The sequence below is a fragment of the Hemitrygon akajei genome, chromosome 8, assembly GCF_048418815.1.
Source record: "Hemitrygon akajei chromosome 8, sHemAka1.3, whole genome shotgun sequence".
In the NCBI taxonomy this organism is placed as follows: Eukaryota; Metazoa; Chordata; class Chondrichthyes; order Myliobatiformes; family Dasyatidae; genus Hemitrygon; species Hemitrygon akajei.
The window spans coordinates 46,717,510-46,745,408 of record NC_133131.1 but is presented as its reverse complement, the minus strand read 5'-3'; the positions used below and the strand labels follow the sequence as shown (position 1 = coordinate 46,745,408).

General features: G+C 38.7%; 1 protein-coding gene across 3 annotated transcripts in view; it reads left to right on the top strand.

Annotated features, from left to right (window-relative positions):
- ap2b1 (adaptor related protein complex 2 subunit beta 1) overlaps positions 1 to 27,899 on the top strand; it is a 283,798-nt gene that overhangs the window by 9,158 nt on the left and 246,741 nt on the right. For all 3 annotated transcript variants that reach the window (XM_073053794.1, XM_073053796.1, XM_073053795.1), the window contains exons 3-5: positions 101 to 206; positions 13,645 to 13,780; positions 24,231 to 24,476. In XM_073053794.1, coding sequence (XP_072909895.1) covers positions 101 to 206; positions 13,645 to 13,780; positions 24,231 to 24,476 — 488 coding nt within the window. The remainder of the gene's footprint in view (positions 1 to 100; positions 207 to 13,644; positions 13,781 to 24,230; positions 24,477 to 27,899) is intronic.

Here is a 27,899-nt window from a genome sequence, read left to right as displayed (position 1 = left end):
GGTGGCAAATCTCAGGGTTGTATGAAGTATATATACTTTGATAATAAATGTACATTGATGTGAGATGCTTTGATTAATTCCTTTCATCATCACTTTTCAGGAGAGATATTCGAGCTGAAGGCTGAGTTAAATAATGAGAAGAAGGAGAAAAGGAAGGAAGCCGTAAAAAAAGTTATTGCTGCCATGACTGTGGGCAAGGATGTGAGGTGAGAAGGCGGGGGAAATAGGATTCCTTCCAAGGGGTTTTACTCAAAATACAGATGTCTTTGATTTGAGTTCCCTCGAAAGATTTCTTCTGGTTGGGTGAATGTCTATTTGAGAAGCGTGCATTTCCTTTTTTTTGTGTGGAAGTGGGAAAGGAATATGACATAATTGGATTGGCTGATTGTCATTTACAGTTCAGCCAGCAGCCTTACACTTTGCCATCATTTCTGAAGTATCTGTACTGGTTATTCCATGCCAACTACCTGGGTGCTGTTTCAATTTGAGTGTTCATGGGTTCATAGTAAGATAGAAAGCACAATACAGGCCCTTCGGCCCACAAAGCTGTGCCGAACATGTCTTTAGTTTAGAAATTACCTAGGGTTACCCAGAGCCCTCTGTTTTTCTGCTGATGAATTGTTTGTCAAAACTCTGAATTAAAACTTGTTTTGCAAAGCAGGATTTCTGCTTGCAGCTAGGGTCATGACAAGCAGGACCTAGACTCACTTGCGTCATCATAGTCTTTCCAAGGGCAGAGGACACTATGAGCTGATCCTCTGCATACATCAATTATTGTGAGGTTTTTAGACAAGACTTTTTAGATAAAATAAAAAAAGCTTGGGAGGATGACCTAAATTGTCAGATTTCTGATGATAGATGGAATAAGATTCTTAAACGGGTTAATAAATCATCTTTCTGTGCTCGTCATTCTCTTCTACAATTTAAAGTGGTTCATAGAGCTTACATTTCGAAACAGAAGCTGTCCAGTTTTTATCCAAATGTTTCTCCACTTTGTAATAAATGCAACTCTGCTGATGCCTTTTTAATTCATATGTTTTGGTTTTGCCCTAAAATTGAAAAGTTTTGGTGGGAAGTATTCCATACCTTCTCACAACTTCTTAGGGTCCAATTTGACCCAAATCCCCTTACTGCCTTGTTTGGTATTATTGCAGATAAAGATATAACTTTAAATACTTCTAACCTACAGGTTTTAGTTTTTACCTCTCTTAGCAGGGAGAGCAACTTTGCTTAAATGGAAGGAGTCTACCCCTCCTACACATCTTCAATGGCTACGTGATATCATGTCTTATTTAAATTTAGAAAAGATCCGCTGCTCAGTCTTAAATTTGAAACAATCTTTTTATAATATCTGGGGACCTTTCCTAAATTACTTTTCCACTTTATAAAGTTTAACAGTGCACAGACTTTTATTTATATTTTTATCTTCTCTTCTTAAGCGAATATGTTTTCTAATTTATCTATTATCATCCATCAGCTTTTTTCTTTGGTAGTTGGTAGGGGGTTGACTTTTTTTATATAAAAAAAGTTCTTTTATGATGTATGACCTATCTTTAAATTTTTGATTACAGAGTGGTATACCTTTATGTGTTACGCTATAACATTTTGATCAATTTTATCACAATATATGAATGTACACAAGTTATGTTGAGATGTATCTATGCGTTGCACTCTGTAAATCTTGTTTTTATTTCTGAATAAAAATATTGTAAAAAGAAAGAACTATTGTGAGGTTGAGTGAGCTCCAGGCTGTGAGTAGACCTTGAATGGTGTACCATTGAATTCCTCTCCTGGAATACCCTGACAGCTTTTGAAAATTTGCCAATCCAAAGCTTTTGAATTGTTTTTAAATGTTTTCAATTTTCAGAGATATTTAAAAGACTAGATAAATAATGAAAAAGAATCAACTAAAGACATATTGAAGTACTAAAGATGAATAAAAATATTAATTAAAAGCATTATAATAAAGTAACACAGAATTGGAGCAAACTTCACGTGGAGCAGAAAAAATACGTGCATATGCTGGGTATCCAAAGCTTGCCTATATTTAGCTGTTAGCACTAATAAAAGAGTTTGCTATTTGTACATCAGCTTTTCCTCAGGGAAACTCCAAGGGACAGGTTTGAAGTGAATTTGCTGCCTCTCCTTGGCAAGTTAATGCTCTGATGATGAGCTTAGTGGTGAGTATAGCAGTGGAACCTGAGGCCGGATAGATCAGCACAGACTCTCAGAAGTAGAATCATACAGCACAGAAACAAGCCCTTCGGCCCATCATCTCTATTTTGACCATTATACATTAATCTCATTTTCCTGTGCACCCCGTCCTGTGCAATCACTTCCTTCCTATAGATATGGCAATTGGAACTGCAAACAGAATTCCATTTCCTCTCGCTTCTATGTACACCCAGTCAATTACAGAAGTTTAAGATATGCTCAGATCAAATTTAAAGTATGTATTGAACTTCTCTGGAAGATGTTTAAATATGAATTGCATGTATTGTAAACTGCAGTGAGAATAACGTATGCACTGTGTTATTCATGAGACATATTACAGAGGGGTAAGATTGCTGTTGTTTGCCTTAGTAAACATTTATAGTTGTTGTAAGGAATGGCAGAAATGCTCTCCATACCAGGAAAAATTGAACTGGAGTGTGAGAAACCTGACAAAAAGTTTTGCTCTTTTGACCAGACCGTGATATTCTGATGCAGTTTCTTTTATCATACTTATCTCTATCATACTAAGCTCTAACTTTTCAGTCCATATTTGCAGAAAAAAATACATAGCACTTCAGCCTTATCTTCCTTCTAATTGTGAAGAATCAATACGAGGTCAGATTCACTGTTTACAATTCAATAGCTGCATTATTTCACCCTATTACAGACATTCCCTTTGTTGCTATCATTGCCCTTGCCCACGTACTTTGCTACTTTGATAAGCTTGCTTTCTCAGTTCTAATGAAGGGTCTTCAAACTCAAACATTAACTGGTTTCTTCATCCAGAACTCAGCCAAGTGGTGTTTGTTCTCAATTTCATGATTTTATTAATAGTAATTCCTCCACTACCCGAGTAGTTGATGTTATAAGTGAAGTTATTGCAGTGGTGCTGTGAACTTGTGTAAGAGCTGAGCATCATTGTTCAGATAGCATAGAAGGGAATGGGAATGTTGCTCATTATGACTAATTGGTAAAAAAAAATGTTTCCTATCTCAGGATTTCTTGTAAGGTTATGGGCGTATTGGCCAAGGTTAGTATTTTTTTCTAACCTCTGTTGTCTTGAGAAGTGGTGGAGGACTTACTTTTTGAACTTAACAATGATTTGATACAACTTAACTGGATCACTAGTTTAGTTCATAGCATATGTGAGAGTCTATAGATGGATGTTACTGGCTAATGGTGAAAGGCTTAATTCCTTAAAAAGTAGCTGTAAACCACTCTGGAATTTTATCACATTCTGACAGATTCTTGGTCACTGACTGATGCTAGCATCTTCTTTACAGACTTTTTCAAACAGGATTTAGATTTGCTGTATTAATAATCAGTAGTTCACCAAACTATGTATATTTAATAGAAAATAAAATCTATTTTTGTTTGGTGTGGAAGTAGGGATTTGCTTAGTGGTTTTGTATCATGTGACAGGAAATTTTCTGGATGCCTGTGGGCCAACTTGGTTTGTAATAACTTGAGTCTACCCGTGAGAGTCAGGGTGTGTGTTGTAAAATGAGATTATACGCTGGAGAAATGAAATTCTTGTTTCCTGTCAGCTTATGCAGAAGTGCATGGCTACTGCAGCTTACAGAAAATTTGCAGTTACAGTTACATCATTAACAGTATGGATTGTCAGATTATTGCTCAGCCACTGTTACCCCAGTCATAAACATGAAAAGAAAGGATCTCACTGCAGGGAAATTATCTTGTTTTATCCCATTTGCTGGTGAAGATTAAATTGTAGTTGTAATGTTTGTGCAATAGTGATGGTGTTGGGTTTGCTGTCTATGAAGTTCTGAACTCAAAGATCTTAAGCCCTATCCGATATTGATAGCTTCAAATACCCTCACTAAAGGGAGCTTATAATGTAGCTATCTGTTCTCCAAAGGCTGGTTACTTCCCTGTTTATCCTCCATGGTGAGTTTATTTGGTAATACCGACTATTTGAGCAGTGGGTCCTCCCTCTCTACCAAGGGGGAGACTCCCAGCAACCCCAGTTTAACCCTAGCCTAATCATGGGACAATTTACAATGAACAGTTATCCGACCACCCTATACGTCTTTGGACTATGGGAGGAAACTGGAGCACCTGGAGAAAACCCACACACTTCACAGGGACGATGTACAGATATTGTTATTTTAACTTGCCTTCTGCTTCAGTGCATCTTTCCATCTTGTCTTCCCACGCAAAAACTGGATTAAGGGCTTTGCTGAACCATTTAGAATATAAGCCAATAGTGCAGCAAATTGTCAAGTTACCTTTGACATTTGACAATGGAGTGGAATATGGCCATAGATGCAGAAATGGAAACATCTAAATTCTTTGCAGTATGTTCATAGATTTTTTAGCCACAAAGGGAAAGGGAAGGTGCAATGAGATATCCATCTAATGTAGAAGAGTCTTCTTTAAAAAAAAAAGTTTTTTTCACAATGTTTAGTTTAATGTTTTCAATGTCATGTTTCCATGAGTGGAAACATTCAATGATGTAACAGTGTTTAAACTTTTCATTAAGTGTGGAGGGATCCATGTCAAAAGGCTCACCTATTAGTTTACCTTCAATATCTGAGTTGGAATCTCTTGGTTTTGTTGGGTGTTAACAATTATTTCTGCAAGCGATTCTTTGCCTTCCCATATATCCATGTTCATTTCATCTGCAATGCAGTCAGAGTGAATGGGAACAAATCACTCTGCAAGAGGCAAGTATTAAGGGTTCCAGTGTATTAGTATGACTAATCGGTAGGGGCAATTTTTCGATAGTTAAATTAGAATCGTCATTGGATCTTAATTGAATATTTTTTAGTCAGTTTAGTGATGCCTGAGCTAGATGAGACAATTTCTTAGTAAATGCAATTGTCAGGTACAAGGCAAGGTAGCACCGAATAATAATATTGTAAGCACAATTATTAAAAGTACAGAATAGTAAGAGCAACATTTCTTCTTGGAGTTGGGTCTTTTTTACTCTGAAACAAACAGCACATTTTGGGTGTATTCCTGGGCAATGTGTTTCAGATCTTCCTCAAGGAATAGGAATTTTTACATTTCTTTTAAGATCTAAACATGTGTTTTATCTTTTCAGTACATCTCACCCCACTCCCATTAACATGTAGGGGTTCTTTGGTGGACCCATTTACTGGCCTAATAAATGGTTCCACTCATTTTGGGGGATAAATCCTGCTGGGGCAGGTTTGAAGTTATCTGTGGAGACAATTTTACTTACAGACTTCTTTCTCTTTCTGGTCTTGTTTACTGCAGTCTTATCTTTGATAACCTGGTCAATGAGAGACATGGCTTCCATTTAGGGTGGAAACTAGGGCCAGAATTATTTTAATAGAATTTCTTGTTTTGGATTCAGTCCCATTTTTGTGATATCCAAAAATTCTTGTCAGGTTCTTCAAAGTTCAAAGTACATTTATTATCAAAGTATATATACTGTACACAACCTTGCGATTCCTCTCTTAACAGGCAGCCACAAAACAAACCCAATAGAACCTATTTTTTAAAAAGACCATCAAACACCCAAAGTGCAAGGAAAAAAATAAATTGTGTAAACATAAAAGTAAGTAAATAGCATTCAGAACTGAAGTTCATGGAAGTGAGTTCACAGCCTTGAAGCCGGTCATCACTGCAGCCAATTCAGAAACCCATTAGTTGCAGGCCACAACTTCAAAGCGGAGATGAGTAAACCTCACGGAGCAGCAAGTTGAACCGGCCTGTCTGTCACCTCAGATCCTGAAACCCTGACCTTTTCAATCTGGCCCAGTGCTTAAATCGTCCAGACCTTGGGTCATTCCTCACTCTTGAACCTGAGCCCTGCCACTTTGATATGCTCTCGGGTCCAGGCCCCGCCACCTCAATTCGGCCTTTACCAATCTTTCCAATTTGGCCCAGCCCTTAAGTCGATCAAGCCTTAAGTCTTTGCTTTCTTTTGCATTTCCATAAACACTCTGAATTCCTTGAGAGGAGTTGTATTGTGTATTGGCAATGGTTAGCCTGAGTTAGCAATCAGGTATATTTAGATGGAGATTGTACATTAAGAAATAAGGTGGACTCCTTGTTTAGTTGCCTGGTTTTGAATCAAATTATACATACAAGATATAAATTTTTTAATATTTCCTTTTTGAATTAAAATTTCTATTTCTTTAGATTTCGGCAATAACATTGTTTGACCTAGTTTTTCTCTTATATAAGCCCTTAATTGAAAGTAACAAAATAAAGTGTTATTTGATATTTTGTATTTATTCTTTAGTTGATCAAATGACATTAATATACCTCCTTCAAAACAATCTCCTATATATTTAATCCCTTGTTGAAACCAATTATATAAAAGTTGATTGTCCATTGTAAAAGGAATAAGTCTATTTTGAATTAAAGATCTCTTTGCTAATAAAGATTTTTTTGTCTCATCATCAACATTTATCTTATTCCATAAATCAATCAAATGTTTTAATATAGGAGATTCTTTCTTTTCCCGTATCCATTTAGATTCCCATTTATATATAAAATCTTCTGGTACGTTTTCTCCTATTTTGTCCAGTTCTATTCTAATCCATGCCGGTTTATCTTTCTCAAAAAAGATGCAATAAATCTAAGTTGATTTGCTTTATAATAGTTCTTGAAATTTGGAAGTTGTAACCCTCCTAGATCAAATTTCCATGTCAATTTTTCCAACGATATTCTTGACATCTTACCTTTCCAAAGAAACTTCCTCACATATTTGTTTATCTCTTGAAAAAACTTCTGGGGTAATTGTATTGGTAATTACGGGAATAAAACTTCCTCATAATCCAATATTACTTTTACTAGGTGATATTGAAGGGACAAAACCGAAACTCAAACTTAATAAATATCAGAAAGAATTTATAAAAATTGCGCTGGCTGTAGCTAAAAAGGCTATTGCAATTACTTGGAAATCAGATACATATTTAAGTATAGATAGTTGGAAAAAAGAAATCTATGGCTGTATTCCATTAGAAAAAATTACTTATAACTTAAGAGATAAATATGAAACATTTTTGAAAATCTGGGGCCCTTATTTACAAAAGACAGGATTAAATATATAGGTGCTCTGAAGAGAAAATTAATGGTTACTTGGGGAAAGAAATAAATACATATACTAAAGTTATTAAGAACTCCATGGAGCATGTGGAGACCTTCCAACAACCAGGCACTCTTTCTTTCTTTCTTTTCTTTCTTTCTTAATTTTTTTCATATAGGGAAGTTAGGGGGGAGGGATTAAGGGGAGGGGGGAAGGGTCACATACTTTTTTTTTCTACACTTGTAATCATTTAAAAATTCAATTAAATAAAATTTAAAAAAAAAAAAAGAAATAAGGTGTAGCACTCTTGTGTTCTATTTTTGCATTTGGCATATTGTTTATGGACAGTTGCACTTTAGGGATAAAAGTGTAGTCTACTTTTGGCCTCCTGAGTAGACTAGTTTTGCCAGGCCTTGCTTAATCTAAATTCTTTTGCTTCATGACTGTTTTATTAAGAGTTGATAGAACAAAGAGAAAAAGAGCAGAGCAGTGACAGGGTCTACTACTGGAAGCGAGAAAATAAAGATGGAGCCTAGCATAAAACAGCTTTTTTATATCACTGAAAGAAAAATTCCATTCAAATTTGTAGATAAGAGACAACCAATTAGAAAGTATTCATTTGAATACTGCAGTACCAAATTAACCAATGAGAAAATATTTATTCACTTAATGCAGAACAAAGAAGCTTCCAGAGTGTTCCAGAATATAATTACTAGAGGCATATTGTTATGTGCATACTATAGCTACCCACTAGAAATTGAAGTAGGCAGTTACTTGTATGTATTTATATAAAATACAAACAATTAATTGTTAAACTATAAAGAAAATAACAATGAACGGTTTAATCTAAGAATTAAACAGTCAGATCCAACACCAATGAAGGAAGACCCTTGGTTGGCATGTCCGCATGTGGAGTCATGTTACATTTGCACAAATATCTATTATTCCCTGTAGAATCTGAATGATTCAAGAACTGGATGTGACCAGAAGCCATTTGCCAGATCTATGCAAGATTTTTATTTTTTATGAGTCAATCCTGGCAGCATTTGTTGTAATGACTGTTGCTGAGTTGAATTGGGTTCTGTGTGTTTATTGAGGACAATGTAGTCAATGGCCAGTCACCATTCTCCATCAGGCTTTGCTAAGCCAAACATGGGCAAATTAAATCAAGAAGGTTCTTTTATTAAAAGAACTTGTTTAGAGAGGGAGTCCTGTGGGGATTGCAATCCTTTATGGTTGGGAATATGTTCTGTTTTTGGTGTTTGAAAAGATTACATCTGAATTTAGTCAGTTCAGTATCAACCGTCCCACAGTGGTTAGGATGTTGACTCCAGGCACAAATTACTGCTACATTATTGAGATCTGGTACAGATTGATGGTCTAAGTCTAAGTCCAGAGGTGGGGTTTGGCCTGTCTAATCTGTATACTACTCTGTTCTATCTCTTTATCATTCCAGACTCTGATTTGCAGAATTACATAATCATCATGTTCAATTTGAGGAGCAGTCAGGGTATTATCCTATATTATTACTACATTATTAACACATTCATAATAGTGACCACCATTTGCCTGTCCAACTACTGAAGCTAGGATGTCAGCCATTTTATAGTCCAAGGTCCAGAGAATTATTGTCCAGAGAATAATAATTCTTACTAAAATAATGCTTTTGGTATAATGTGACCTCATTTTGATTGTATTGAGTTTGCTGTCCGTGAAGTTTTGAACTCAAAGAGAGATCTGATGCCATATCCAATGTAGATAACTATGGGTACCCTCAATGAAGGGAGGTTCTACTTGTTTATCCTTCATGAGGGGTTTAGCTGCCAATACCCTCTATTTAATTGGTACCCCTCTGTACCTGGGGGGGGGGGGGAGGGAGACAGTTCCAGCTGACAAAGTAGTTTAAACAAAGTTCATTTATTTTGAGTGATAAAATTCTGAAACACATTTAAAACTCAGAGGATTTCTATCTTATAAAAGATTTCCAAATTACAAACCATTTCTAAAACTCAAAGGATTTCTGAAACACAGGTGCAATTCCTTTTAGCTAAAAAGACATATTAATGAGCTGCAGACGAATGAGTTGTCCTTTGCAGAAATTGAAGGCTTCAGGTTGTGAGTGTTGACTCACTGATTGCACAAATATCCCAACTATTAATAGATCAGCTATTTGATGTGCTAAGTGATAGTATCAGTTTGGTCTGAAAATTTCCTTGAACTAAATAACTTAGCCAGTGTTATCTGGTTTGATTCAAGTCAATTAACAATGCGTTATATTGTTTTACACTACATCTTTTGAGCCATCAGTCACATTCTGTGGGCCAGCAGACTGTTCTATGGGCTGTGCTGTGTTTGCATGGTTGTCCTTTTAATTTCTGATTGATTATTGCTTGCTATTTACATTAACGGCTGAAGACAGGCTCCTGTTTAGGACAAGAAGCTGAACAAGGGTTATTGGTCAGAGGTTAACTTACTCAAAAACAACTCTTTGATCTCTAGAAGTGTCAGCTCCTGTGTTAGAAATTTGAGTGTGGCAAAAAAAAAAAGGCCCCCTGGGCTCTGTGTAGTGAACAGCCATCACAAATCGATTGTGATTAAAATTTACTTTTTATGTGCTAAGATAAACGTTTAAGCAAACAAAACTCGCTTCTCGAAGTAAGTATTAAAAAGCAAAAGGAATGTGAATATAGGCAGAGGAGTAGTCTCTCACCCATCAAGCATGCTGCCTCGTTCATTCGGATCATAGCAGATCTGTATTATTTCCGTATTTCTTGATTTCTTTCATATACAAAAATCTTTTGACCACTTTGAATGAGTTCATTGACTGAGCCTCAAGTTCTCCAGGGTGGAGAATTCCAATGATTCTCCACTTTGAGTGAAGACATTTTTCCTCATCTCAATTCTGAATGGCATGGCCCTTACCACTGGTTATGGACTCTACAGCCTCTCATATCCAGCATGTGAAGTCCTGGAAAGAGCTTTGTAATTTTCAGAGTATAGATGTCTAACCAACTCCTCTGTCTTCATGTGACAAGCCATTGATCTTAGAACTGGTCTGCAAATCTTTGCTGTACTACTTCTGTAGCAAAACTTCCTTCTCTTTAGTAAAGAGTCTAAAAGTATCAATTAACAATGGTCTGACGGTTGGGGAGTGACAATAATGCTGGGCTGGCTAATGGCAAAATAAAAAATATTCTGCAATACAATATTTTAAGCAAATATATTATTTTCCATTGAGGCTTTATATGTAAAATGATATGCATTTAGATCTACATATAATTGGGAAGCGTATACAATGTACAATTAATACAGAAGACCTGACCTTGAGGTGCATGCAGGCAGTGTATATGGCAAACTGCCTTTAGTAATTATGGCATACATTGGATGCTACTTGAAAGTGTTTTCTTCTTACAAGCCCTCTTCATATAAGTGCTTCAGAACTGTAGTAGAATGTATGATGTAAAATAGGTGAACCCAAGCTTGAATCTTAGAGGTAGTTGTTATGTTTTGTATCTTCAAAACATTAAACTAATTCAAAGGAAGATACAGGAATCCAGGAATGCAGGTCTAATTTGTGTTTACTTTAAGCGAGGCGCACACATATCATGTGGTAGTGTGATGACATATGCAATTTACGTATTTATACATATAACTTGTAATAAATTATTTAAAAAACAAGAATGATTAGTCTATATATATATATATATATATATATATATATATATATACACACACACACACACACACACACATACAGTCGGCCCTCCTTATCCGCAAGGGATTGGTTCCGGGACCCCTCGCGGATATCAAAATTCGTGGATGCTCAAATCCCGTATTCAACCTGTGTCAATGTGGTGGATCTTAGGACCCAGTGGAACCCAGACCTTATTTAACCTGTCTCAGTGTGGTGGACATTAGGACCCAGGTCTGAGTCTGAATCCGCAGTGTTTCTGTTCATGAAAATAATTACAATTGCGATTGAAAATGAAGTGGAAATAATAAAGCGATCAGAAAGAGGTGAAATGCCGTCGGTTATTGGAAAAGCGTTAGGCTACAGTTGGTCAATGATCGGAACAATTTTAATGGATAAAGTGTGAAAGGCCCTTCCCCGATGAAAGCTACAATTATTACTAAGCAACGCAATGGTTTAATTATTGGGTTTTGGGTTTTTGATCCTCCACATCAACCCGCCATGGATGAAGAGCACACTCGAAAGCAGTCTGTCACTGGATTGAACTCGGGAAGAAGTTCCCAAGCCCGGTGTTAAAACATACGTTCTTAAGTGTTTTATATGTATAGAAAGGTAAAACGTATACTATATACTAAGACAAACATTTGACTAACTGACGCTAAGTAATACTGGATGTACATGTTCCGACTTACTGGGTAAGAGAACTTCGGATTTTTTTCGATCCCGATCCACGATAACCCATGCACATCCTCCCATGTACTTTAAATCATCTCTAGATTACTTATAATACCTAATATAATATAAATGCTTTGTAAAATAGTTGTTTTACTGCATTGTTTAGGAAATAATGACAAGAAAAAAAGGTTTGTACATGCTCGAAAAACAAGTGCTGGAAGAGCACTTCCCGGTTTTCGCGATTCGCAGTTGGTTGAATTCGCGCATGCGGAATTTGCGGATAAGGAGGGCCGACTGTATATATACACACACACATACACAAGATTACTCAAATATTACTGAAATACTAAATACACAACAGTAGTAGTCAGACAGATGGGGTGCGAGGTAATGAATGTATTGGCAATGATTCCACGTGGCCTTTTTTAAAATTGGGTTATTTGAGTCTCTTATGACTGTAAGCAGACATATTTCAAAGTGCATAATTTATACATTCTTTGATAATAAATGTGCTTTGAACATTTGAATCTTTGGAAGGGATTATATTAAAAAGTTACCTAATTGAAGCAAGATTGACTCCTTCCACTTCATGGCAACATTTTTGAATCAAGCTCTTTACTAGTTGCCAAACAAGGCTGTAATCCTCTGATTATGGCTTAGTTTGTTTATTTTTTCCCACAGGGTAGAATCTTGCACAGGTACTATGTAACAGATTTCAAAGCTACATGATAACACTGCCTCTGTACTGCAGCCTCCATGAGTTAATGCATTACATATATAGATGTGCTGACAACAGTCTTAGACTGAGATAGAATCCTTCAATATCACTGCATTGAACTCGGGAACCTCTGTTCTCGAGCCCGGCGCTGATCTCACTGCACCACCAGCTGACCTTAATCACAGTGTAACCAGTGCATGAAAGATATTAAAGTGGAAAAGCCTTGCACAGAGACGATCCCACTCTCTCGGCCTCAGAAGTCAGGATCCAGTGGCACGAAGAATCGTCACGTCTGGCAACTTCCTTGGCTGCATTGCATGTCTGCGTCTTCTTAAGCGCTCTGCCGCGCCCTACACACTTCACAATGCGCTGCTGCAACGCCTTCTCAGCCGTTAAACCCCCGGGGTTTCCTCCGCCTGATCCACCGAAGCAGTCTTCGCATGCTGGGATGAGCAAATTCCCATCTCACCAAGGGTTTCAGACCCATTGGCTACCCTCACCTGGTTTAGCCAGTCTGTTGAAGCCATTGCCCGGGTTGTGGCCGCTGTCGCATGTAAACAGCTACGAGGAGCCACAGGTGAGAGCTGGGTGTTGGTGGGGACCAATAGATGATGAGCTACTCCAAGGAGTGTGACAAGCCCCCCCCCCCCCCCCCACCACCTAGAGGTTCTACCCCTCCCATGCACCCCGGCCATTCATTAAGATGCTACTTAATGCGTGAGAGAACCTGGTTAAATACAAATTGAAGCTCCTTTTAATCTGTTAAATGAGGGCAGTGCTATGGAAAGACTTTTAATGTATTAATGTTCAAATGTGGAAATGGGTCTAGTCAGGTAAATGTTGTACAAGCTAAGGAATCTTCAGTTATATTCCATGTGTACAAAATACACTGAAAGGAAACTGATATGAAATCAAACCAAACATCTTTGTGGGTCTAATGCTGTTTCCCCTTGTTGAAGTATAAAGATATCTCTTAAGCTTATATTATCCAGCAGGTTTGGTATATAGTCATTAAAGTACAGTACTTGGTGATTCTAAGCCATGATTGAAAGTGCAGACTCACAAATGGTACTAGAGCATACCCAGTAACAAAATATCATCAAAAATCAATTTGCTTTGACAAATTCACAGCAGAGATTGCAGGTTAGTGTTTAATCAGTTGAAAAACTCTTGCATTGCCAGATAGTTTAGCCTGTTACAGATCCACATAGAAGTTTCATAAAGCCATTCTGGACAGAATTTCAGGCTCATTTCTATTTTAAGCAAGTTGAAACCATTTGTCTTGTGTCAGTAATTCATCTTCTGTTGTGTTTTGTCTAGTTCACTCTTCCCAGATGTGGTGAATTGTATGCAGACGGACAACCTGGAGCTGAAGAAACTTGTTTATCTCTATCTCATGAACTACGCAAAGAATCAGCCTGACATGGCCATCATGGCTGTGAATAGCTTTGTTAAGGTATATCTTCAAAGATGTTGTGAATATAAATATTTGTCGGGGTTGCATAGAGTGAGATTAATCAGAATGTCCTGTGCATTTTAGGACTAATTTAAAGAGTCATTATGGATGATTTTAGTATTCCTGTTTTAAGGACAAGAATCAGCATTCAAAGTTACAATTTAATGTCAGAGAAATGTATACAATATACGTCATGAAATGCTTTTTCTTCATAACCATCCATGAAAATAGAGAAGTGCCTTAAAGAGTGAATGACAGTCAAATGTTAGAACCCCAAAGTCCCCCTCCAGCTGTCCCCTCCCGAGCGTAAGTGGCAGCAAGCAACAATCCACCTCCCCCCCCAAAAAAAACGGGCAAAAAAAAGCATCGGCACCTGCCACCGAGCACTCCAGCGTGAGCAAAGACACAGACTTGCATTTACCCCAAAGGCTTCACATTTCACCTGGTATTTGACATACCCCAGGTACCTCTCCCTAATAAGGGTGAAAGGGGTGTCTCTGTTTCCCAGTGCTAAATGGCTATCCATTGATGTTTTCTGCTGGAAAGTTGCATTGTCGGGGTATTTGTTGAAACCTTGATTGACCTTTATTGCTGTTCATGACTTGAAATTTCCAATGATTTGAACCTATTGAGATGGTGTAGTAATATGTTTTATAGGCCCAAGGTTTCTTCTGTTTGCTAATTCGAGCACCAAAAGAACATATTATTAGTGCATCTGTTGTTGTTTGCTGAACATGTTTCATGTCTTTCACCTCTCTAGTAAAAAAAATACTGTATTCCTTGGTAATTAATTATTACTTAATGGTAATTAAAGACCCTGGATAGACTTCATATTGAAGTATGTTCATGGAAACAAAATCTAGCATGAAACTTTACCGTACATCAGTGTAGTTGCAATTACTGTCAATTTTTGAGAACCATCAAAGTGCTTCATAGATTTAAGGAAAATATTAAAAGCAGAACAATGTATGAATCTAAATGATGTATGCAAGAGTAAAAATGCCATCCCCTGGGTTATAGCTAAAATTCTACACTAAATCCACTTTCCTGCATGTTCCCTATGTTTGCTTTCCCTTGGTGCCCAGAAATCTGTCTCACACTGCATTTGGATGCACTCATCAACTGTATGTCTACAACTTGTGTGGAGAATTCCAAAGATTTACATCCTCTGTGCAAAAGCTATTTTTTCTTATCCTACTTCAAAATATATGAGCCTTCTGAGACCATGAGTTGTATGTCCCTACTGTGCTGTCACATTATCCTGAATCTGTCTCCATTAATTCTTTGTCCCCACCTAATTTCTCTGCTAAGGCTCCGCATTTCTACCCTTCAGTTAAACTATCCGTCAGCTGCCTCTTTTCCAAAGAAATCAATGCAGCCTATCCAGTTTTTTCGCAAAGTAAGTGTTTTCAATAGGTACATTTAATGTCAGAGAAATGTTTACAATATACATCCTGTAATTCTTATTCTTTTCTTGACAACCATATAACCATATAACAATTGCAGCACGGAAACAGGCCATCTCAGCCCTTCTAGTCCGTGCTGAATGCTTACTCTCACCTAGTCCCATCCACCTGCACTCAGCCCATAACCCTCCATTCCTTTCCTGTCCATATACCTATCCAATTTTTTTTTTAAATGACAAAATCGAACTTGCTTCTACCACTTCAACTGGAAGCTCATTCCACACAGCTACCACTCTCTGAGTAAAGAAGTTCCCCCTTGTGTTACCCCTAAACTTTTGCCCCTTAACTCTCAACTCATGTCCTCTTGTTTGAATCTCCCCTACTCTCAATGGAAAAAGCCTATCCACATCAACTCTATCTATCCCCCCTCATAATTTTAAATACCCCTATCAAGTCCTCCCTCAACCCTCTACGCTCCAAAGAATAAAGACCTAACTTGTTCAACCTTTCTCTGTAACTTGGGTGTTGAAACCCAGGTAACATTCTAGTAAATCTCCTCTGTACTCTCTCTGTTTTGTTGACATCCTTCCTATAATTCGGTGACCAGAACTGTACACAATACTCCCGATTTGGCCTCACCAATGCCTTGTACAATTTTAACATTACATCCCAACTCCTATACTCAATGCTCTGATTTATAAAGGCCAGCAACATTCTTGTAAATCTCTGCACCTTTTTTCTATGAAGTTCTCTTCTTCTTGACCAGTTCCTTGGGATTAAGGATCATTTACTACTTGGTTTTGCGGGTTTTGAAGTGGCTGATGGGACCAGTATGGAATTGCAAACATTTTTACCCATGGAGCTGGCTACGTCTGGGTGGGTAGTCTGAGAGGGCTTGCACCATTGTCTCAAGAAACATAGAAACATACAAAACCTACAGCACAATACAGGCCCTTCGGCCCAGAAAGTTGTGCCGAACATGTCCCTACCTTAGAAATCACTAGGTTTACCTATAGCCCTGTTTTTTACTAAACTCCATGTACCTATCTAAAAGACTCTTAAAAGACCCTATCCTATCCACCTCCACCACCGCTGCTGGCAGCCCATTCCACGCACTCACCACTCTCTGCGTAAAAAAAAAAAACAACAACAACAACAACAACAACAACTTACCCCTGACATCTCCTCTGTATCTACTCCCCGGCACCTTAAACCTGTGTCCTCTTGTGGCAACCATTTCAGCCCTGGGAAAAAGCCTCTGACAATCGACACGATCAATACCTCTCAGATCTTGTACACTTCTATCAGGTTACCTCTCATCCTCCTCTGCTCCAACGAGAAAAGGCCGAGTCCACTCAACCTATTCTTATAAGGCATGCTCCCCAATCCAGGCAACATCCTTGTAAATCTCCTCTGCACCCTTTCTATAGTTTCCACGTCCTTCCTGTAGTGAGGCGACCAGAACTGAGCACAGTACTCCAAGCGGGGTCTGACCAGGGTCCTATATAGCTGCAACATTACCTATTGGCTCCTAAATTCAATTCCACGATTAATGAAGGCCAATGCACCATAAGCCTTCTTAACCACAGAGCCAACCTGCACAGCTGCTTTGAGTGTCCTATGGACTCAGACCTCAAGATCCCTCTGATCCTCCACACTGCCAAGAGTCTTATCATTAATACTATATTCTGCCATCATATTTGACCTACCAAAATGAACCACTTCACACTTATTTGGGTTGAACTCCATCTGCCACTTCTCAGCCCAGTTTTGCATCCTATCAACGTCCCGCTGTAACCTCTGACAGCCTTCCACGCTATCCACAACACCTCCAACCTTTGTGTCATCAGCAAACTTACTAACCCATCCCTCACTTCCTCAACCAGGTCATTTATAAAAATCATGAAGAGTAAGGGTCCCAGAACAGATCTCTGAGGCACTCCACTGGTGACTGACCTCCATGCAGAATATGACCCGTCTACAACCACTCTTTACCTTCTGTGGGCAAGCCAGTTCTGGATCCACAAAGCAATGTCCCCTTGAATCCCATGCCTCCTTACTGTCTCAGTAAGCCTTGCAGAAATCCATATACACTACCTCTACTGCTCTTCCTTCCTTAATATGTTTAGTCACATCCTCAAAAAATTCAATCAGGCTCGTAAGGCATGACCTGCCCTTGACAAAGCCATGCTGACTATTCCTAATCATATTATACCTCTCCAAATGTTAATAAATCCTGCCTCTTAGGATCTTCTCCATCAAGCTACCAACCACTGAAGTAAGACTCACTGGTCTGTAGTTTCCTGGGCTATCTCTACTCCCTTTCTTGAATAAAGAAACAACATCTGCAACCCTCCAATCCTCTGGAACCTCTCCCGTCCCCATTGATGATGCAAAGATAATCGCCAGAGGCTCAGCAATCTCCTCCCTCGTCTCCCACAGTAACCTGGGGTAGATCTCATCCATTCCCGGCGACTTTTCCAACTTGATGCTTTCCAAAACCTCCAGCACATCCTCTTTCTTAGTATCTACATGCTCAAGCTTTTCATCACTACAATCACTAAGATCCTTTTCCATAGTGAATAGTAAAGTATTTATTAAGTACCTCTGCCATTTCCTCCGGTTCCATACACACTTTTGCACTGTCAGACTTGATAGGTCCTATTCTTTCACATCTTATCCTCTTGCTCTTCACGTACTTGTAGAATGCCTTGGTGTTTTCCTTAATTCTGCCGGCCAAGGCCTTCTCATGGCCCCTTCTGGCTCTCCTAATTTCCTTCCTAAGCTCCTTCCTATTAGCCTTATAAACTTCTAGATCTCTAACATTACCTAGCTCTCTGACCCTTTTGTAAGCTTTTCTTCTTGACTAGATTTATTCCAGCCTTTGTACACCACGGTTCCTGTACTCTACCATAACTTCCCTGTCTCATTGAAATGTACCTATACAGAACTCTACACAAATATCCCCTGAATATTTGCCACATTTCTTCCGTACTTTTCCCTGAGAACACTCATTTCCAATTTAAGCCTCCAATTTGCTGCCTGATAGCCTCATAATTCCCCTTACTCCCGAAACGCTTTTCTAACTTGTCTGTTTCTATCTCTCTCCAATGCTATGGTAAAGGAGATAGAATTATGATCACTATCTCCAGAATGCTCTCCCACTGAGAGATCTGACACTTGACCAGGTTCATTTCCCAGTACCAAATCAAGTACAGCCTCTCCTCTTGTAGGCTTATCTACATATTGTGACAAGAAACCTTCCTGAGCACACCTAATAAACTCCACCCCATCTAAACCCCTTGCTCTAGGGAGATGCCAATTGATATTTGGGAAATTAAAATCTCTGATCACGTCAACTCTGTTATTATTACACCTTTCCAAGATCTGTTTCCCCATATGTTCCTCGATATCCCTGTTATTATTGGGTGGTCTATAAAAAACAGCCAGTAAAGTTATTGACCCCTTCCAGCTGATACATGAATCTGAAGCCATCTTTAATGCTCCCTCTCTAGTTAATTGTTTGTGGGCTAGAGGTTCTCAGAGGTCATTTGTAATGTGCTTTTCCTTCTAGAAAGCCTTGAGCAAATCCTTGATTATTTTCCTCTGTCTGCCTGAGCTGTCACTCCCATTACAGACTTTGGGAGTCCAGTGTCCGCTGTGCAAACATTATGGCCTGTCCAATGTAAATGACTGGGTAGAACTCGAGCCTCAGTGCTGGTGATGTTGGCTTGCAAGATTTGCTGTCCTTCCACTGGATCTGAGGAATTTGTGGGAACAGCATTGATATTTTTCCAGTGGTTTGAGTTGTCATTGTTTTCTAGGATCGCTCAGGAGGTCAGGAACTAGTGCTGTATAGTGGACCAGTTATTTTCAACTGCTCTTAACAATTTTGCCAGTTTTTCAGACCAACTGACGAGACCATTTCTGTTTTCCTGTAAGCTAAAAGTTTAATTTTCAATGTCAACCGCATGGCAAATTTTTATATTATTGGCAAACATTTTGATAACTCATTAACACATTTAACAAAATACAAAGAACCAAGTACAGAGCCTCGTGGAGCCACTTTGGACATGGTCTTTCAATCAGACAAATTCTCATCTATCATAATGCTCTACTTCCTGCCATTGAGGCTGTTTTGCTTCCAATTTGCATCTTGACTCTGGGCATTTACATTTTTGACTAGCTCGTCATGTGGGACTTTGTCAAAGGCCTTGTTGAAATTTTTATTGCTATTGCCCTCAGCAGCCCTCCTATAAACTTGTCAGCAATCAAATTCGTCAGACTTGACTTTAACAAACCCAAACTGAATGCCTCTGTGTCTTTCTAATTGAAGGTTGATACTGTTTTTCAGATTTACTGAAGTTAAGCTAGCCTACTTTAAATTACTTGGTTTATCTGTTGGTCGTTTTTAAACAACAGTACAATGTCAACAGTTGTGTGTATTTCTGTCACCACTCTTACAGCCAGGGAGGATTGAAAATTGTAGATGGATCCTCTGCAGTTTCTTCACTTGTTGCGGTTTGCTTCATGGTGTACATTCCATTTGAGTTGTGTGGTTTATCCACTTGCAAATGTGCCCAACTTCTTAAAGCTGTGCTCATTTCACTCAGTATTTCACATTTGCCTTAACTATGGCAATGCCTGGTAATTCTACCCTGTTTAATGTTTTTGACAAATTAATATTGGGGATGATTATCTTCCTCTAAATTAACAAGTCTCCTATTCAAGACATTAGTTGGTAGGTTTGGGAATTATGAATGATACAGAATTAAAAATACTTTTTAAAAACATAGAAACATAGAAATCTACAGCATATTACAAGCCCTTTGGCCCATAATGTGTCGACCATGTAACCTACTCTAGAAACTGCCTAGAATTTCCCTATTGCATAGCCCTCTATTTTTCGAAGCTCCATGTACCTATCTAAGAGTTTCTTAAAAGACCCTATTGTGTCTGCCTCTACCACCTTCACTGGCAGTGCATTCCACACACCCACCACTGTACCACTGACATCCCCTTTGTACCTACTTCCAAGCACCTTAAAACTATGCCCTCTTGTGTTAGCCATTTTAGCCCTGGTAAAAATCAGAGTCAGGTTTATTATCACCGACTTAGCTTAGCAGCAGCAGTTCAATAAAATGCATAATATAGAAGAAGGAGGAAAAATATATAATAAAATAATAAATAAATAAATACATTACAGTATACATATATTGAACAGATTTAAAAATCGTGCAAAAACAGAAATAATATATTTAAAACATGAGGTAGTGTTCACGAGTTCAAAGACCTTTTAGGAATCGGATGGCAGAGGGGAAGAAGCTGTTCCTGAATCACTGAGTGTGAGCCTTCAGGCTTCTGTACCTCCTACCTTAGTAGTAATGATAGTACCAATGATAGTAACAATGATAGTACCTCCTACCAATGATAGTAACATTGAGAAAAGGGCATGCCCTGGGTGCTGGCAGTCCTTAATAATGGACGCTGCCTTTTTGAGTCACTACTCCTTCAAGGTGTCCTGGTTACTTTGTAGGCTAGTGCCCAAGATGAAGCCGACCAAATTTACAACCCTCTGCAGCTTTTTTCGGTCCTGTGCAGTAGCCCCTCCATACCAGACAGTGATGCAGCCTGTCAGAATGCTCTCTACGGTGCATCTATAGAAATCTTTGAGTGTATTGACATACAAAATGTCTTCAAACTCCTAATGAAGTATAGTCGCTGTCTTGCCTTCTTTATAACTGCATCGATATGTTGGGACCAGGTTAGATCCTCAGAGATCTTGACACCCAGGAACTTGAAACTGCTTACTCTCTCCACTTCTGATCCCTCTGTGAGGATTAGTATGTGTTCCTTCGTCTTACCCTTCCTGAAGTCCACAATCAAGTCTTTTGTCTTACTGACATTTTGTGCAAAATTGTTGCTGTGACACCACTCCACTAGTTGGCATATATCTCACTCCTGAACGTCCTCTTCTCTCCATCTGAGATTCTACCAACAATGCTTGTATCATCAGCAAATTTATAGATGTTACTTGAGCTATGCCTAGCCACACAGTCGTCAATATATAGAGAGTAGAGCAGCGGGCTAACCACACACCCCTGAGGTGCACCAGTGTTGATCGTCAGCAAGAAGGAGATGTTGTCACTGATCTGCACAGATTGTGGTCTTCCGGTTAGGAAGATGAGGATCCAATTGCAGAGGGAAGTACAGAGGCCCAGGTTCTGTAACTTCTCAATCAGGATTGTGGATGATGGTATTAAATGCTGAGCTATAGTTGATGAACAATATCCTGATATAGATGTTTGTGTTGTCCAGGTGGTCTAAGGCCACGTGAAGAGCCATTGAGATTGCATCTGCCATTGACTTACTGTGATGATTGGCAAATTGCAATGGGTCCAGGTCCTTACTGAGGAAGGAATTCAGTCTAATCATGACCAACCTCTCAAAGCGTTTCATCACTGTCGATGTGAGTGCTACCGGGCGATAGCCAGTACGGCAGCTCACATTATTCTTCTTAAGCACTGGTATAATTGTTGCCTTTCTGAAGCAAGTTGGAACTTTCGCCCGAGCAGTAAGAGGTTGAAAATATCCTTGAATAATCCCTCCAGTTGATTAGCATAAGTTTTCAAAGCCTTACCAGGTACTCCATCAAGACCTGCTTTGCGAGGGTTAATCCTCTTTAAAGACAGCCTAGCATTGGCCTCTGAGACAGAGATCACAGGGTCATCAGGTGTAGTAGGGATCTTCACAGCTGTAGTTATATTCTCTCTTTCAAAGTGGGCATAAAATGCATTGAGTTCATTTGGTAGTAAAGCATCGTTGCCATTCATGCTATTGGGTTTTGCTTTGTAGGAAGTAATGTTTTGCAAACCCTGCCAGAGTTGTCATATATCCGTCATTGCCTCCAACCTCATTTGAAATTGTCTCCTCATGCTTGAAATAGTCTTCTGCAAATCATACCTGGTTTTCTGGTACAGATCTGGGTTGCCTGACTTGAATCCATAGATCTAGCCTTCAGCAGACGACGTACCTCCTGGTTCATCCATGGCTTTTGGTTTAAGAATGTACAGTAAGTCTTTGTGGGCACATACTCATCCACCCAGGTTTTAATGAAATCAGTAAAGACTGCAGCATACTCATCTAGATTCGAAGATAAATCCCTGAATACAGTCCAGTCCACCGATTCAAAGCAGTCCTGTGGACGGTCCTGTGCTTCCCTTGTCCAAACCTTCTTGGTCCTCACTGCTGGTGCTGCAGTCTTCAGTCTCTGCCTATACTCAGGGAGTAGAAGTACAGCTAGGTGATCAGACTTCCCAAAGTGAGGGCGTGGAATAGCACGGTAGGCATTCTTGATGGTGGTGTAACAGTGGTCCAGTGTGTTGTTTCCTCTGGCATTGCAAGTGATCTGTTGATGGTTATTGCTTAGTGTTTTTTTCACACTGGTTTGGTTAAAATCCCCCCAAATGATGGTGAAGGTGTTAGGGTGCGCTGTTTCATGCATGTTGATCCCATTGCTCAGATCATCTAAAACCTGATTGACATTGGCCTGAGGTGGGATGTGTACCACTACCAAAATGATCCTGGAAATCTCCCACGGTAGGTAAAATGGACAGCACTTAACTGCTAGATATTCCAGGTCTGGTGAGCTGAATTGGGATAGTACTTATTTATTTGTGCACCAAGAAGAGTTGATCATGAGGCATATTCCTCTACCTCTGCTATCCCAACATTGTATAATAAACCCGTTGATCTGAATCACTGCATCCTATAGGGAAGGGGTTAACCAGGAATCCTTGAAACAAAGGACACACGAGGTCCTAATGTCCCTCTGAGTCAGCACCCTAGCTCTGAGATCATCAATTTTATTCACCAGAGACTGCATGTTTGCCAGCAAGGTAGTCGGCATTGGGAGTTTATAACGCTGCTTCCTTAAACGCACTTGTATCCCTGATAGCCTCTGGCTATCCACACGATCAATGCCTTTCATCATCTTATACACCTCTATCAGTTCCCCTCTCATCCTCCGTTGCTTGAAGGAGAAAAGGCCGAGTTCACTTAACCTATTCTCATAAGGCACGCTTTCCAATCCAGGCAACATCTTTGTAAATTTCCTCTACACTCTCTGTATGGTATTCACATCCTTCCTGTAATGAGTTGATTTATTATCAAAATACATATATAATGTACAACCTTGAGGTTCGTCTCCTTACATGCAGCCACTAAACAAACTGTATATATAACTGAAATCTTAAAACTTGTTAGTGCATTACCAGCTATCTGCAGTATTTTTGGAAGTCAAGCTGATGTTCAGCAAAATTAAAAACAGGAAGGTGTGGAGCATACAACAGGTCAGGTAGCATCTATGTAAAGAGATACAGATACAGGATACCAGAAATAGATTCTTTTTATCAGAACTCTGGCTTCTACTGAAGTTGCTTTTTTTCTTTTTATATTAGATTTTCAACACCTTCATTTTTTAAAATGTTCACATTTGGCTTTTGTTGTTTGAGATAAAATTACCTCTCTATCTTGACTAAAGTTTATGTAAATATATAGTCCCTATGTAATCTTGCTATTCAATTAATAATCAATGAGGGATGGGAGGGTTGGGGGAGTCTCAGTGGCATGGTAGTTGTTGTTCTGAGATTGGTGCAGTTTCACAACTGCAGTATTCCTATCAATTGTATAATTGAGCTGATGATACTTGTTTTTCGTGATATTGAAATAAAGAATTATAAAAAAAACAGTAGAACGGACATCAGCGATGGAAAAGGACAGAGTTTAAGATAAATGAATTTGATAAAAAGTGTGTTGTAATGAAAAGTCTCTGCCATGAAACATCTGCTCTTTTTGATGAATATGTCCAACATTTTTTATTTAATGCAGATTTCCACCATCTCATTATTTACATGTTCTATTCCATATGTGCACATTACAAAAAATTATTTTATATTTATTGTTCCTGAAGTTCTCAGGTTGGTACAGTGTATTAGGTTTGATATTCATATTAATTGAAATTCTAAAATACTCTCTCTTTGTAGGATTGTGAAGATCCAAATCCTTTGATCAGGGCTCTGGCCGTCCGAACAATGGGCTGTATCCGTGTGGACAAAATAACAGAGTATCTGTGTGAGCCTCTTCGTAAGTGTCTGAAGGACGAAGACCCATATGTTCGCAAAACAGCAGCGGTCTGTGTGGCTAAGCTGCACGACATCAATGCCCAAATGGTAGAGGATCAAGGTTTCCTGGATTCATTACGAGACCTGATTGCTGACTCAAACCCCATGGTATGAAACTTATACCTAATGTTGGCAAATGATATTTGATTTATTACAATAGTGCTTCCTTTTACACTAAGTGGCAAATTTTAACAATTTGCTCAGTTGTAATCCCAATCATTGTGTATCTTTTCCTAAAGGCAAAATCACATATTCTCCATCAACTGATGGATGTAGGATTCATTGTAATAGATTTGTTTGTTCAAGTTCAATGACTACAGATCCATGGTTCAGATCAATAGATCTAGAACTCTGCAACAGGAAAAGAGTTATTACAGTTTGATGCCTGATCAGGTTATTGCCTGACACAACATCTCTCCTGATGGTAGGTTCATTAAATGAACAGAAAAGTACCCTACATAAGAGGGGTTTTTGACTTGTTGAGCCTTTAGCTGGTACAGGTTCTGATTAGAAGTTGTCTGCAATTTCCTTGTGTCATTTTCAATGGTTAAATCATTCCGGTTTTAAATTACTACATTGTCTCTATTTGTAATAACGCACATTACTCTAATATGACTTTTCAGTTTCGGCTTCCTTCTTTCATCCTTTTACTGCCAACCCTCTTCAATTATTTACCAGTGTGGAAATGTTTCATTCATTATTGTATAAGACCTTGGAAAGTTATTGGTTGTTATTTTAATATTAGCCTTTTTTTGATTTTTCAAATGCATAACTTCTATTTTTTTATACAGTCCCTCTGAACTTTTAATTTCATACAGTAGTGGCTAGATAGACATTGGTAGTTTTATAAATATCTTTGTATTTTACCCAGCTGTTTCACTATTCAATGCTCCATGGTTCAAGTCCAATTTGCTCCTCCACACTTCATTGACTGCTATAGAATCATAGATTGTGGGAGGCTGTTTAGCTCAACATTGTTGTGCTAGATCTTTGAAATAAATATTCTTTTAGACCTGCTGTCCTTGTACGTTTCAACGTCTTGCAAGTTGTTCTCTTTCACATCTAGAAAACAAGAAAATAAGAAAAAGGCTAGACCACCAAGTCCCTAAAGCTTATCCTGCCATTTAATATGATTGTCCCATTTCTCTGTAGCTTTCAGGTTCTTGATCTTCCAAATAGCTATCTATCTCTTTGAGAGGCAAAGAATACAAAAGTTTCACTACTTTCTGAAAGACGAAATTTCTATGCACCTCAGTTTTAAACATCAGTCCCTTGTAACTTCTTTTCCTTGTTTGAGATTCTCCTACTAATAAGAGATTCTCAACACCTACCCTTTTCAGTCCCCTGACATTTGAATAATGTCACCCCTCATTCCTTTAAACTTAAAATAACATAGACACAAACTCTTGATAGGACAAAACTCATCCTAAGAATTAGCTTGGTGAATTTCCTTTGGACTGCTTGTAATGTTACTATATCATCTTAATAAAGGGGACCAAAACTGTGTACAGCCAATTTCCTCTGTTGTTTTCTTCATCCTTTCAGACCGTAACTTGGTGGCACAGAATGTATCTTCATAAAATCAAAACTTACAATGTCAAAAAAGAAAGGACAGGTAGTTACGCATGAGATTGAAATGAGTATTGATCAGAATGTGATAGGCAGAGTACATCAGTAAGAATGTAGCAGTGAACAAGGTTCAAGTAGGAACTAACAATTTGAAAAGTAAAGCATTCAACACATGATAGATGGCATAACTAGAGGTAAATAGGTATTGTCTAATAGCTGCTTCAGCAATGTAGTTACAAGATGACTAAGGCTGTGAACTGTTAACATTTTGGAACGATACAAATAGAAGAGGAAATGAAGTAACTAATAATGAAGGATGACAACAGGACATTAGTGAGAAAAGATCACAAATGAGAAAATCTGCAGATGCTGGAAATCCAAGCAACACACACAAAATAGTGGAGGAACTCAGCAGGCCAGGCAGCATCTATGGAAAAGAGTATATGTCAATGGTTTACTCTTTTTCTATAGCTGCTGCCTTGCCTGTTGAGTTCATTCAGCATTTTTGTGTGTTGCTTAGTGAAAAAAGACCAAGGATCACAAGATTGGGAATATTATCAACCTGGTGGTGATGAAGAGCAAGAAATGATTTATCAGTGTAGTTCACGTCCTCGATAACTGCACTGTTGAATAGAATAAAGGAGGCTTGGCATAATAGTGGGTGAACATAAATTTTCATTTTGAGCAGGCTACTCAAATTGGCAAAGATAATCTTGAGGTCAAGTTCATGGAATGCATGTACCTCTTCATCCCTCTGTAACCTTCCTATAATGTGATGACCAGAGTTACACAAAATACTTTACGTATAGCCTATCCAAAGTTTTATACAGCTGTAACAGGACTTCTTGACTCAGTGTCATGGCCAATGAAGGCAGGTATAGAAAATGCCTTCCTTGCAGTTTTCTCTACTTGTGTTGCTACTTTCAAAGGCTATGGACTTGGATCCCAAGGTCCCTCTGTACACCTTTTCTCTCAAAGCTCCTGCTATTAACTGAATATTTTGCCCTAGCATTTGATCTCCCAAACTACAACACCTCATACTTGCCCCTATCAAACTCTGCTAGTTCTCCACCCGTATCTGCAACTGATCTATATCCCACCAAATCCCTTGACATTATTGGATTGCATTATGGAGCAGGATGATGCGTTATGTTACCTTGGCTCAAGCCAGCTAACTCAGAGACTGAGCTGTGTGGTTCTTTTTATACTAAATTGTTTATCTACCCACAAGGACAATGGAAGAATTCACTGAACCTCACTGATTAGTAAAAGAAATGCAAAATATCTAAACTACTTTTCTTTATATAGGTTTACTACTAGCATGACGGTTCATTTCCTCACCCCATTTGATCTTCAGTAGTCATGTTAACAATGTGCCTTCCAGCTGGTTATGTTACCTGTTTGACTGTTCCCATGTATACATCTGGAAGATGAAAATGGCTTGAAGCCAGGGGAGTCCATTCTGACACAGGCCCACTCTCACACATTCTCGTCTTGATTAAAGATGATGTCGGTGTTTATACAGCTTAGCTTAAGATTGAGACTGGCATTAAAATTAATGCACTGGAACCTGTTTAAAAGTGAACGTTCAAGGGTTCAAATCGAGAAGCTTCCATATTGATTTTAAAGTTGATTGTTTAAAGTTTACTGCCCATCAATGGTCTGAATCAAAGTAATCAAAGTAAAATTTATTATCAGAACACATAACAGAACCCTGTACACATCAGAAGTTCGCTGATGACACGGCCATAGTGGGGTGTGTCAGGAATGGACAGGAGGAGGAGTATAGGAAACTGATACAGGACTTTGTGATATGGTGCAACTCAAACTACCTGCGTCTCAATGTCACCAAGACCAAGGAGATGGTGGTGGATTTTAGGAGATCTAGGCCTCATATGGAGCCAGTGATCATTAATGGAGAATGTGTGGAGCAGGTTAAGACCTACAAGTATCTGGGAGTAC